General features: G+C 39.7%; 1 protein-coding gene across 2 annotated transcripts; it reads right to left on the bottom strand.

The window, feature by feature from the left end:
• Positions 1–4,856: 4,856 nt before the first annotated feature.
• On the bottom strand, positions 4,857–14,296 carry LOC122124399 (gametocyte-specific factor 1-like). Of its 2 annotated transcripts, XM_042699150.1 has the most exons (8): positions 14,207–14,296; positions 10,780–10,832; positions 9,956–10,001; positions 8,042–8,139; positions 7,365–7,485; positions 7,145–7,246; positions 5,635–5,701; positions 4,857–4,935 (listed from the first exon to the last, which is right to left on the bottom strand). In XM_042699150.1, exons 4-8 carry the CDS (start codon positions 8,132–8,134, stop codon positions 4,857–4,859), a joined length of 462 nt encoding a protein of 153 aa, XP_042555084.1. In that variant the 5' UTR covers positions 8,135–8,139; positions 9,956–10,001; positions 10,780–10,832; positions 14,207–14,296. The 2 variants fall into 2 exon arrangements, with proteins under 2 accessions (XP_042555084.1, XP_042555085.1); XM_042699151.1 differs by lacking the exon at positions 10,780–10,832 and having other exon boundaries at positions 14,207–14,293.
• Positions 14,297–14,337: the final 41 nt, after the last annotated feature.

Here is a 14,337-nt window from a genome sequence, read left to right as displayed (position 1 = left end):
TGTTTTACATGAGTAGTTTGTAAACATAAATTATTAGTTCCAAAGAAATAGATGTTGATGGAAGATGGACTCAAGCCATTTTTGTTGAGGGACAGTTTTTTTTTTTTTAAATCGTGACTGCACATTAGAGTCATCTGGGGAGCTATTGAGACATTCTATGCCAAGTTCCTATCCAGACAAATTAATCAGAAATAGCTAGGCATAGTTATTTTTAAAAACCTACACAGATGATTTTAATATGCAGCCAATGCTAAGAAACACTGACCTAGGCACTGTTTTTGATTTCTAAAAGCTATTCTTTCACCTGCATGGCCTAGATGATTCATGTGAAGAAGGAGCAAGCCATTAAGTGCTTTATTCCCCAGTTAAATTGCTAAGAATGAAAGCTTCTCTACAAGTTTTGAACAAAGCAGTTTTGAAAAGGCTGCTGTTTTTGGCAAGTCAGTTTCAGATTATGAGGAAATACTTCCAAATAATTGTCACGAAATCCTAAATTTCTGAATAGATCACAATATCATTCATGCACAGTTAGTGGGGCCAGAGTGTTTTGAACCAAAAATGTAATTTTTTCAGGCATTTTTTGGGTCACTGCTGTTATGACCATAAATACTCTTCATTCAAGATACCTGCAGATTGACATTTATGAAGAAGAAAGAACTAAAGGCTTGAGAGGGTGGGAAGTGGGTCCTAAACCAGAATACAGAATCAAGCTTCACTGCCTTCAGTAATGCCTTGTCAGGGTGACAGGATGCTCAATTGATAACGCTGTTCCATTTAGCACCAGGGAACAAGCTTGTGAACATACCAATAAAAGCCAAACCTGTTTTTCAGTGCTGATTTTGAAATAAAAATGCACCCACATCTGTTCTTTTTATTCTTAAATGCTTTGTTCATTCCTTTTCAGACCAGAAAGTTTCTGCCATTTTTGAAATCCCTGCTGCGTTTTCTTTTAGACTGATTTTCCAGCCAGGTTCATCATATTTGAAAAAGGAAAGAAACAATGAGACAAAGTAATTTACACAAGGGTCATTCTAGGAGGTAGCTGATACCCAAAGTTGAATCTGATTCTTACTGGTTCTATTTGTGTGCAGACTAGCATTTATCCCTAAATTATACACTATATTTTTAGAATTAATAAAGGCTATAAATAAAGCCTTTGGACTAAGGAGTAAAAAGACACATCTGTTGGAAAGTGCATTTTTTTGGTGACTCAAGTGATAGAGCTCCAGCCTTGAGGGGAAAAGCCAAGTGCAAGTACAAGGACCTAAGTTCAAGCCCCAAGGCTGGCACACATGCACGCGCATACACACACACACACACACACACACACACACACACACACACACACACACACACACACACACAGAGGCCAGAAATGGAAACCTATTTTTGGGATGAGGGTAATGGTAGGCACATGAATTGAAGTAGAGTGTGCAAATGCAATAACTATAATTCAATGTACATTATATAAAAATTAAATTATGTAATGAGGGTAGGGATTGGAGGGGGAAAATGATGGATGGGATAACATTGATCAAAATGTATTGTACTCATATCCTGACTTAGGGAATTATAACCTCTTTGTACAACTACTTAATAAAGTTAAAAAAGAAAACAAACATGTTTAAAGAAAGGCTTCTAATGGGGGCTTGCCAAGGAATAGCCAATGTTTAGCAAGCTCTAGAAAGTTAAAGTAAATTCAAGGTGAGTGAGGAGAATAAAAGTAGTGATATTTTGTCTATATTTTAGATTCTGTATCAGAAAATGTGTCTCATGATTCTGTAATCCACATTGCCTGTAAGAGTTACCAATATACAAATAGTACTTAATAAATCTGCTCTTTTTTCTCTGAGTTGTAGGTAGTTCTTTCCTAAGAATTCAGCATCAAATAGCATCTCACATTTTTTCTGGTGTTGGTTTCTAACATGTAAATTGTAAGCCATTCTTTATGAGCCACTATTGGTTTGAGATAGGAAAGGAAATGAGAACTTTCTGAAGACTGTTAGAAAGATGATAGAAGGGTAATATTATGCTGAAGAAACATTACCTACCCCTGAAACAATTTCTACTTTTTTATGTCTTTTATTGTAAAACTACTGTACAGAGGGGTTACAGTTACATGAGTAAGGTAATGAGTACATTTCCTATTGAGGAAACAATTTCTACTTTTTAAATTAAATAAAAATTATTATTTGTGTGTGTGTGTGTGTGTGTGTGTGTGTGTGTGTGTGTGTGTGTGTACTGGGGCTTGAACTCAGGATCTTGAACTCTTGCTCAGTTTTTCTTACTCATAGCTGGCATTCTACCACATGAGCCGCGCCGCCAGTCCACTTTTTTTTTTTCAGTTGTAGGGCTTGAACTGTGGTCCTGGACTCTGTCCTTGAGCATTTCAGCTCAAGGCTAGCACTCTACCACTTGAGCTACAGCACCACTTCCGGTTTTTTGGTGGTTTATTGGAGATAAGAGTCTCATGGACTTTGCTGCCCAGACTGGCTTTGAATTGGGATCCTCAGATCTCAGCCTCCTGAGTAGCTAGGATTTCAGGTGTGAGCCACCAGCGCCTGGCTGCCAATCCACTTTTTTTTTTTTTTTGGTCCGGTCGTGGGGCCTGAACTCTGGGCCTGGGCGCTGTCCCTCAGCTCTTCAGCTCAAGGCTAGCACTCTACCACTTGAGCCATAGCACCACTTCTGGCTTTTTCTGCCTATATGGTGTTGAGGAATCGAACCCAGGGCCTCATGCATGCAAGGCAAGCACTCTACACTAAGCCACCTTCCCAGCCCCCAATCCACTTTTTAAGAAGTATTTTTCATCTGGTTAAGTCATTTTGGTTTTCCTTTCTTTTTTTTTTTACTTGGTCAGTCATGGGGCTTGAACTTGGCCTGAGTGCTGTCCCTCAGCTCTTCAGCTCAAAGGCTGAAACAAGAGGGGTGCTGTGGCTCAAAGCAGTAGAGTGCTAGTCCTGAGCAAAAAAGGTCAAAGACAGTGCCCAGACCTTGAGTTCAAGCCCCATGACCAATTAACTAAGTAGCTAGCTAAGTAAATCAATGGTCTTGGTTCAGCCTAAGCAACAAGTAAGCTGGAAGTGATGGAAATGGAGGTGTGTGTGTGTGTGGGGGGGGGGGGACATGGCAGGATAATAAAAAATTCAAGGCCTGTTTGGGCTTCATAGCAAGTTTGAGGTTACATAGAGAAACACGGTTTCAACAAAAGGTGCAAAGTATTTGAATATGAGATGCATAGCACCAGGCTAGTTGTGTAGGAAATAAAAAGCCACATGGTGATTCTGACTTCCCTTATGAAGATTTAGTATGACTGATGTTAGAGAAAATTGTCTATATTTAACTGCTGTGAAAAGACATGAAAGATTTTAGTGAAAATAGGAGTTGGATTGAAAATAAAAACAATACTAAAACATGGACTTGAATGGTTGGAGGGCAAAGGGTGACATTTAAAAATGAACGATGTCAAAGAATAGGTGTAATGAGATGAGGATGAACTCACTTTAAGGATTTTAAGAAAGGTGCATTTAGAACCAAGCTCCAAACTCAGATGAGTATGAAAAACTAGTAGAGAATTTATTGTTGTTGCTTTTGGTCAGTTGTGGGGCTTGAGCTCTAGGCCTGGGCACGGTCCTTGAGCTCTTTAGCTCAAGGCTAGTGCTCTACCACTTGGGCCACAGTGCCACTTTTGGTTTTTTCTGTTTATGTGGTACTGAGGAATCAAACCCAGGGCTTCATGCATGGGAGGCAAGCACACTACCGCTGAGCCACCTTCCCAACCCCTAGAAGAGAATTTATTAAAGAACATTGATCTGATGGTTGTATAGTGACTTAGAATATAATACATGAGAAAAGATTAGGAGATGAAGAACTTAATAACAGCATTATTGCCATAGACTTATATCCTCTATTAATAACAGAAGCAAATAAGCCCTCTAGTCTTTTAGTCAGCAAATGAGAATGTGAACACAAGGGCAAATAAGAAACAAGCTGATGGTTGTCATAGGAAAATATTCTTTATTTAAATAAAATATATTAAGATGTCAGTGACAGAAGTGTCAAGTTTGATAATTAAGACGTCCATAAAGTTTAATAGTGACTTAAAAACAAATTCCTATTGGCTCTTTGATCCATAACTTCTCCATCAGTTTTTCTTATCTGTGAGGAGAAGAGATTGGAAATAATGTCATTTTGAGTGCTTTTTGTTTCTGTTTTTTTTTTTTTTTTGGGCATGGGGCTTAAACTCTGGGCCTGGGCTCTGTCCCTCAGCTCTTCAGCTCAAGGCTAGCACTCTACCATTTGAGCCACAGCGCCACTTCTGACATTTTCTGATTATGTGGTGCTGAGGAATCGAACCCAGGGACTCATACATACAAGGCAAACACTCTACCACTGAGCCACCTTCCCAGCCCCAATGTAATTTTTTTTTTTTTTTTGTCAGTCATGGGGCTTGAACTCTGGGCCTGGGCACTGTCCCTCAGCTCTTCAGCTCAAAGCTAGCACTCTACCACTTGAGCCACAGCACTGCTTCCAGTTTTCTGAGTGGTTTATTGGAAATAAGAGTCTCACGAACTTTCCTGCCCAGTCTGGCCTTGAACCATGATCCTTAATTTTACCCTCCTGAGTAGCTAGGATTATAGGCGTGAGCCACTAGCTTCCAGGCCCAATATCATTTTGATACTAAGCTTGGGGTGTGTTAGTAGCATCTCAAATAGAGCCCTAGTCAAATTTTTCTCCAAAGTCAGATGTAAAAGCCACCAGGACTTTTTCTGTAATTCTATTTTGTATAGAAGACAAATGTCCAAGAATCTTTGAAAGTTTAGAATGCAATATTAGTGATATTATTTTAAATTCTATTAGTTTATTTTACCTTTTCTCCAGGACTTATAGTTGTTAAGTTGCTTATTAGTCATAGCTATTAGGTCTTTTGAGTCACTGTAGGAGGACCAGAGAGAAAAGTTAATTGGAAACTAGGAGTGGAAAATTAGTAATTATTGGTGGGTAGTTAACATAAGTGGTATGTAAAAAGTGATAAGTAATGTTTATGGTCTAATTTTCTTTTTCTTTTTTCTTTTTGTTGGTTGTGGGGCCTGAACTCAAGGCTAGTGCTCTACCACTTAAGCCACAGCGCCACTTCCAGCTTTTTCTGTTTATGTGGTGCTGAGGAATCGAACCCAGGGCCTCATGCCTGCAAGGCAAGCACTCTACCACTGGCCACCTTCCCAGCCCCTATGGTCTAATTTTCTATCTCCCTTTAGGAGTCCAATTATGTATGTGGTGGCCTGTAATCCTAGCTATTCAGGGGGCTGAGATCTAAGGATCAGCCCAGGTAGAAAAATCTGTGAGGCTCCTATCTCTAGTTAATTGCCAAACAAAACAAAACAAACAAAATAACCTGAAGTGGAGCTGTGGGTCAAGTGTTAGAGTGATAGACTTGAGCAGATGAAGTTCAGGAACAGCTTCCATGCCTTGAGTTCAAGCCCCAGGGCTGGTACCCCCCCCCCCCTCCCCAACCCCCATGCTTGCAAATGTACACACACACACACACACACACACACACACACACACACACACACAAGTCCACTTGACCAGATATTCTCTTTAGTATGACAATGAAAATATAGCTTAATTTACCTTTCACAAACCAGCATCTTTGGAGCAAAATCCTTAAGGACAAATGATGGAAAATGATGCATGGTATCTAGGAAGTAGAAAAGAGGAAGAAACACAAGTAGTAAGCAGTTTTATATTGTTACAAAGATGACAAACTGGCTGCAGAAATTTTAGTCTCCTGTCCATGGTGGTTACTGGCTGCTCTGGCAGGGACTACCTACCTATTTCCCTTGCACTTATAAGATCATGTGACCAGGTTTGTCAATGGAATATGAATGAAAAGTATTTTCCTCTGGGCTGGGATAGCTAAAAGGCAATTATACTTTTTCCGCTTGCCTTTTGGAAACAAAAATGTGAAACACTGACAGCCACCAAGATCACTGATAGCTACAAGATGAAAAGAGTCCATGTCTTTAATCACTAACATACAACCAAATTTTAATTTGATAAAATGATATCAACTTGGAGTTTATGTATTAAAAGAGCCGATATTATGATAATATAGTTATTTATTTTCTGGAGGAACTGTAGTTTGAACTCAAGTCCTATACACTTGCTAAGCAAGTGCTTTACCACACACCATACTCCCAGAATAGCCATTTTCTATTAAGATTGTGAGGCAGCCTTTCAGAGAGGAGGAAGATGTATATGAAAAGTAACTGCCTTAACAAATTGTTCTTGTGCTATTCTGAGGCTTGAACTCAGGGCCTCAAGCTTTTGGCTCGAGTTCTTTGCTCAAGGCTAATGATCTACCACTTGAGCCACTCCTGCACTTCTGGCTTTTTGCTGGTTAATTGGAGATTAAGAGTCTCATGGACTTTTCTGCTCCAGCTAGCTTCTAAACTCAAACCTTGGTCCTCAGTTCTCAGCCAGCTGAGAGAAGTAACTTTCTTTAAGGTAAGTGCGCATAGCAGTACATAGATTTGACTGAAAGCCAGTGAGATATTCATTATATAATGCTGCATCTTAGGGACAGGTTATCACTTGAGATAAGCTAAATTCAAATCTTTCATGCAAATTTCAGTTTGTGTCAACAAATTTTTTTGTGGTAGGGAAGTAACGAGACATTGGTTGTTAAGATTATCTTAATTGTTTTTTTTTTTTTTTGGTCCGGTCGTGGAGCCTGAACTCTGGGCCTGGGCGCTGTCCCTCAGCTCTTCAGCTCAAGGCTAGCGCTCTACCACTTGAGCCACAGCGCCACTTCCGGCTTTTTTCTTTTTGCTTATGTGGTGCTGAGGAATCGAACCCAGGGCCTCAGGCATGCAAGGCACACGCTCTACCACTGAGCCATCTTCCCAGCCCTATCTTAATTGTTTTAAAGTTACATTCCTCCCCCCAACCTTTCCAGAGACACAGGTGAAATCCTTAGATGTACTAATTCAGTTTTTTTAATGATGTACTAATTCAGATTTTTATGTGAAGAGCATGAAGACCACACAAGGCTGTTACTTGGTATCTATTAAACGATAAAGGCTTAGGATTCATGTCTTCATTCATTTGTGATTATGTTCACATTTTCACCCTTGCTCACCTACATTCCAGACATCGGGGTCAGGAATTTGATTTGTAGTATTAGGAAGTTCCTCATTTGAATCCAAACTAGAGCAAGTAAACTTTGGAAGAATAAATGGTTCTGAAACAAAATGAAACAAAAAGTGATAGAAGTAATTTTTTGTATTGGGTTGAGATACATAGGAAGCATCCTACATCTCCACTGATGTCATTTACCTGCACCTTAATGCAAAACTTACCATCATCCACAGAAGTTCTGTTGACACAGTTAGCCTCGTGCTCCTTGAGCCTTTTGATTGGGACCACATGACAAGCGTTATATTTGCAGTTAGCCATCTTTTTAGCTATTTTCGGATTTTTCTAGAAGGAAAATGTTCATATTGGATTTTGACTGTATTACACCCACTATTCCAATCTCTGGAAATTATGGAGGTACTATCATGAAGAATTGCTAGGTCTTTTCTATACAAGATCAGAAGGGTGTGTGTGTGTGTGTGTGTGTGTGTGTGTGTGTGTGTGTGTGTGTGTGTGTGTGTGTGTGTGTCTGTGTGTGTGTCTGTGTGTGTGTGTGTCTGTGTGTCTGTGTGTTTGTGTGCTGGTACTAGTGCTTTAACTGAAGCCCTCACACATGCTTGCTTAACTTTTTTTGCTCAAGGCTAGCATGCTACCACTTGAGCCATAGTTCCACTTCTTGTTATTTGCCTGTTAGTTGAAGATAGGAGTTTCTTGGGATTTGTCTACCTGGGTTGGCTTTGAACCTTGATCCTCAGATCTCAGCCTCCTGAGTAGCTAAGATTACAAGTACCCTGGCACCCAGCTGTCTTTTTTCTCTTTCTCTTTGAAAAAAGCTTTAAAATTTTATATCATGAAAAATTTCCCCTTCTAGCGATTTGTAGTTTCTAACAGGAAAACTTACCTTCCTGCATGATGCCAGGTGGTACTGTAACCTGCTGGCTGGCATTCTGTGGTTTGGGTCATAAGGACATATTTCTAAGGTTTCTGGCTCCATTAGTCCTAAATGGCATGAGACACAGGTAAGCAAAGAAAAGATTGATATTTAAGATCAGATTATCTTGATATAAGCCTGTTTTCTATTCTCAAAAGGGAAGTGGTGTGAAAGATACAAGTATGTCAAGTCTTACCTGTAGGAAATTTTATTAAGGCAATAGCCTAGGCAGTTAAACAATAGAGTGAGGAATTACTGATTCCATGCCTTAGGAGACCAAAAAATTAATATTGTATGATATAGTCTTAATTAGTTTTTTAAATAGACTAACTGGTGGCACATGCCTGTAATCCTAGCTATTCATGAGATTGAGATCTGAGGATCATAGTTTGAAGCCAGCCAGGGCAAGAAAGTCTGTAAGACTCTTATCTCCACTTAACTATGAAAAAGCTGGGAGTTTAGCTGTGATTCATGTGATAGAGTGCCTATCTCGAGCAAAAAGACTAAGGGACAGTGCTTAGTCCCTGGGCTCACATCCCAGTACTAGCGTGCACACATACATAAGAATTCTTGAAAATGGAAAAACCTGGATAAGATGTTTAACACTGTAAGCTTGAGTGTCGGAGAAAGCAAATGCAGGGCAGCTGTTCCCTTCATCTTTAAGCATTTCCCTTCTCCATCTTTCTCAAGTTAAGCTCTTAATTGGCAGACAGCTCACAACTTTTGGGAGAATAAGAATACACAGCACAATGTTTAAGTTCAGGCTAGTTTATAATTGTTTTAGAATTTGTTAGTCTGAAATATCTGAAGTTGTAGATACTAACATATGAAGACTCCTAGATGTGAACAATATACCATCTCAAATCTGCTTCATTTTACTGCCATTAGGAGTCTCACTTTCCCCTAGGCTGGCTGTTTCTAGCTATCCTAGCAGACATTCATTTCAAGGACTTCAAGTTTCCAAGCAACAGCTACTGCTGAGATTCCTGCAAAGCAGAGACATACAGTTTTATAGTTGGGGTGGGAGAAGATCAAGCAAAGACTGACATAAGCAAGTGCCCTAGAATAAACCATGTCATTTCTGCTTTGTATCGTGCTCAGGACATGGACACAAGGCACAGAGCTAGGCTGCTAAATGTCAGATTTTCCTGAGGGCATTTTGGTGATTAAATCCCTGGATTTAGATCTAGGTAGCTTTCAAGAACACAAGCCTAGGTGGTTCTTTCACGCTTTCTCTACATATTGTAGTAGAGTCATGAGCAGATATTAACTGAATTGGCTTTCTAGAAATAAAGCCTAAGCATAATCCAATATTGTAGAGTTATCTTTAGATTCTTAAGAGATAATGGAAAAAGTATTTTAATATGAAACTGTAGCCTGCAGACAATTCCAAACCCTTATTTTAGTAAGCCTAGAAAAGTATACATTTTCTTCCTTCCTTTCTTTTTTCATACCATTAGTGAGGCTTGAACTCAGAGCCCTGTGATCTTACTTGACATTTCACTCAACGCTGGAGCTTTATCACTTGAACAACAGCTCCACTTTGGCTTTTTGGTGATTAACTAGAGTTAACAGTCTCCTATTTTTCTGCCCATGCTGGCTTTGAACCTTGATACTCAGCTTCCTGAGTAGCTAGGATTACAAACATCAGCCACTAGTTCCCAGCTTAAAAATGCAAATTTTAACTAGACTGCTAAGACTGGTCTTAGTAAACAGACTGTTTCAGGACAGGCAGTAACAACTAGTGACATTAGATTCCTTAATTATTGATAGTCTAGCCAAGAGTATGATGAAGCCATTTAACACATTTCAGACATGGCAGGAATATTCCAACCTTGATGGTACCTTGATGCTAAACCTAGCCCCAAAGATCTCAAGACCTACCTTATTCTGGAAGCAGTCTCTATCAAGAATCCCAGAGGAAGTATCACTGAAAGAGGAAGACAATCCTGTAAGCCACACAAGGTGAACAGTTGAAATTTGAGAGGAGAGAAAGCATAGTACTTTACAACCAGTGGTGGGCATCAACTTGCTCTTTTAAGCTTTCTCTTCAGTTCCTCTCCTCCCACAATAGGTTCTATGGTTCCTCGGAGGTTTGGAAGGTTTTGATGTCATAGCAAACTTACTTATGCATGAAAATCCCTGGGTAGTGTTAAGGCTGCAGATGCTTTGGTGCCACTCCAGAACAATTCAGTCAGAATCTCAAAAGAATAGATTATGGCTGAATGTAGTTTTAAGAGCACCTCAGGGGATTCTAGTTCATAGCGAGGGTTACTTAAGGGCTTTGTTCTGGGGTAATTAAATACCTTTAGGAAGGCTTCATTAGTTCACAGGAGGAACTGCTAGATAATATTTCCAATAAAGTCCCTCAAGATCACCCCATGCTATGCTTAGTCTCTTCTTTAAACTGGCCTTTCTCTTTGTGCGGTGTCATATTTCACTGTCTGGGATTCTATAACAAGCCCACTAAATATTTCCTTAAATCAAAATTTTAATTTATTGTTGGTATTCCTAATTTAATTCACTAGGCCTGGAGTCAAACGTTTACATATGCCAAATCATTTAATTATTCCCACAGGCGTATGTGATCACCACCATTTTAGAAATTTGGAAACCAACTGAATCATAATGGCTTAAAGTTACAAGGCTAGTACATGTTAGAATAGCATTATTGTTTGAAGTAGCACATGCAAAGCCCTGAAAGTTACCTGGTATGAAGATATAGCTCAGAGGCAGAATGCTTGCTTAGCATGTACAGGCACTGCGTTCAATCCCCAGAAAAGAAAAGTAAATGGTATGTAGTAAATAAGTAACCAATGTATATGTATGAATCAATTTAATATACACAACAGTCCCATAAAACTATCAATGTCATCTACATTTTACAAGCAGGAAACAGTCAGCTGGTAAGAGATCAAACTGGGATATGAACTCAAGCTGTTTGGATCTAGAACTGGACTTGTAGCCACTAAGTCAAACAGCTCAGCCCAGGGCCTGGAGTTGGTAGTTCACACCGGTCATTCTAGCTAGACTGAGGATCTAGTTCAAAGCTACCCAGGGCAGGAAAGTCCATGAGACTTATTTCCAACTAACCACCAAAAGCCAGAACCACTTCTGGCTCAGGTGGTAGAGTGCTAGCCTTGAGCAAAAAAGGGTAAGGGGCAGCACCCAGGCTGAGTTCAAGCCCTAGGACCAGCACATACATACATGCACACACACACAACTCAGCCCATATTCAACTTCATGAAAGCCTGATTCTGACTGATACCCCAGTGTGAGCTTCTACAGTAGAAGTCTTTTCAGGCTCTAGAGCTCTTTGACTTCAGCTACGCAATGAGTATAGTATAGGTTTCTGGAGGCAGAGCCTGATTTAGAAATAAAGCATGTGGTATAGACCAAGTGCCTTAAGAGTTCAACAAAGGCTAGATTTGGGATTGCTGCTTTAGATCCTCAAGATTAAACAGGATTTGAGTTAACAAGAGGAAAACATATATATGTGAAAAGGGAAATGAACGTAGCATAATCCCAGAAGACTGAGAACACAGTCCCCACTAGGTTGGAAGAGTTTATATTAGGGCACAGCAGGATACAAGATTAGTTTGCTATGCAGCATCTTCAACCAAAGTTTTGGGATAAAGATAAGAAAACCAAGTGAGAAAGAGCCAAAAGCATGATACGTACCATGAAAAGCTTAATGCTATTCTGCCTTCTAGATGAGTCCTCTGGATGTTGGCTTGCTATTTATTCTCCCCCATCAAGTTAAAAGCCAATAGAAACCCCATAGATCTCTTTAGAAGAACCTGGGTTTCTTTGATAACAGCAGGTGATTCAAAGCTTCAGGGTTTATTCTAATCCCAGGCCTACAGCTTCTAAAGGATAAAAATCCAGTAGATAGACTGAAAGATAGGTTCTCCTTTCTAAAAATCTTAAGTCTTCCTTAGAGATGTTTGAAAGTTTACATTAAGCATTAGCATTTGTCAGTTTCTCTCCCTCTTCCTTCTTTTCTTCCTTCCTTCCTTCCTTCCTTCTTTCCTTCCTTTCTTTCTTTCTTTCTTTCTTTCTTTCTTTCTTTCTTTCTTTCTTTCTTTCTTTCTTTCTTTCTTTCTTTCTTTCTTTCTTTCTTTCTTTCTTTCTTTCTTTCTTTCTTTCTTTCTTTCTCTCTCTCTCTCTCTCTTTCTAAAATACATTCAATTGGAATATATTATAAACGGGTGGAAATGTAACAATGAAACCTCCCTCTACATAAATAACAAAGTAGTAAAATAATACATTCATTTTAGTGCAAACACATTAAACTCCTTAAATAATGCTGATCACCTCCCTCTCTCCCCATTTCTTTCTCCTCTACATACCAGAGTTTGAACTCAGTGCCTCATAGTTGCTCAGCTGATGTTTATACCACTTAACCCATGCCTCCAATTTTTTTTTGGAGATGGAATGGTGCAGACTTAGCTGGTTTTGAGCTAGATCTCAGCATTCTGAGAAGCTAGGATTATAGGTATATCCTGACTCTGTTTTTCTAACTCACTTGGAATTATTGGCACAATATGAGCTCTCAGGATGTAGAAAATATGATTCAAGTGAGAGAAAACAAATTGGAAAGACAACAGATGCAAAGAGAACTCTGTCTGATTTACTTTGTGCCTTGAAAGAACTTGAAATAAATGAAAAGCTTTCCTGAGTTAGAGGTGAAGACTTGGTTGGAATAACAAAAATATCTTGGGGCTAAAATTTATTCAGTCATCGAAGACTTAGGGATCATTATTAATTAATCTTGATTTTTTTTCGGTTGTGGGGGTCTGAACTCTGGGCCTTGACACTGTCTCTCAGCTCTTCAGTTCATGACCAGCACTCCACCATTTGAGCAACGGCGCCACTTCCGGCTTTTTCTGCTTTTGTGGTGTGGAGGAATCGAACCGAGAGCTTCATGCATGTAAGGCAAGCACGCTACCACTGAGCCACCTTCCCAGCTCTTAATTTGGTTCTTCACAGGGCTCATTTCTCAAACTAGTATCAATAATTTGGTAAATTACTACAACTGGCATATTTATTAAGTTGTTACTGTGTCTAAGAGGTGTTGCTCTAGACCAGTATTTCTCAACATGTGTCCCCTGGCACATTTGCACCCAACACTCCTCCTCTACATATAAATGAAGATTTCTAGGCTATCAACCTAAATTTCAGAGAACAGGTATAAATCTGTTTCTTTAGTGACTTTAAGTATCTTTGTACTAGAGCAGTGGTTCTCAAACTCAAAGGCGTAATCACCTGGAGGGCCTGTTAAGCCTGAGAGTGCTGAATCCAACCTGCAGTTTTGGGTTTAATAGGTCTGGGGTGGGGCCAGAGAATTCATTTGTCAAACAAGTGTCAAGGTAGTGCTGATGCTCTTGGAGAATCACTGTACTAGGAATACTGTAAAGGATATAATATTAAGAAACATTCCCACCTGGGCACTGGTGGCTTACACTTATAATCCTAGCTACTCAGGAAGCTGAGATCTGAGGACTGAGATTTGAAGCCACCCCAAGCTCAGAAGTCCAATTAAACAACAAAAGCTAGAAGTGGAGATGTGACTCAGAACTCCAGCTTTGAGCAAGAGAGCCAAGTAAGACTGAGAGTCCCTGGGTTCAAGTCTCACTAGTTCATGCCCAACTACCAATACCAAGGATCAAAAAAAGAGAATCATTCCTGTCATTAAGGAGTATATATTGTAGTTTGGAGAGAGAAGACATTTACCTAAAAAATAATAAGGAAAGCAAGTGCTGGTGGCTCACACCTATAATCCTAGCTACTCAGGAGGCTGCTGAGATCTGAGAATTGCAATTCTAAGCCAGCCTAGGCAGACAAGTTCATGAGACTCTTACTTCTAATTAACCAGCAAAGAGCTGGAGGTGGCTCAAGTGGAAGAATACCAGCCCTACATGAAAAAGCTGCTGGGGTCGTGTGAATGCATATGCATGAACAATAGTATATAACATAATATTTTTACATTGGGTGGGGTAGTTAGCAAGAGATGTATCCTAAATGACATAGGGCCTAAGGCTCAGTAAGGAGTTATGGAAGCATTCTTGAGGGAGCATATAAAAGAGGGGAAATCTATAAATATTTGTGGGGGCTGGGTTGGCAGATACTTACCTGTCTGCTGTAGAGTTTTGTGTAGGACATTTATGGAGAATTAAAGCCAAAGGTAAGTGCTACAGTGTGAAGAACCCTGAAAGCCTGTCTCTTTCCTCAGGCTCCACTTCACAGGCTTACTGAAAAGTGTT

This window comes from Dipodomys spectabilis, unplaced genomic scaffold, assembly GCF_019054845.1.
Source record: "Dipodomys spectabilis isolate Male_0828 unplaced genomic scaffold, ASM1905484v1 ptg000234l, whole genome shotgun sequence".
In the NCBI taxonomy this organism is placed as follows: Eukaryota; Metazoa; Chordata; class Mammalia; order Rodentia; family Heteromyidae; genus Dipodomys; species Dipodomys spectabilis.
The sequence above is the reverse complement of the archived record's forward strand: the minus strand, read 5'-3'. Positions and strand labels throughout refer to the sequence as shown.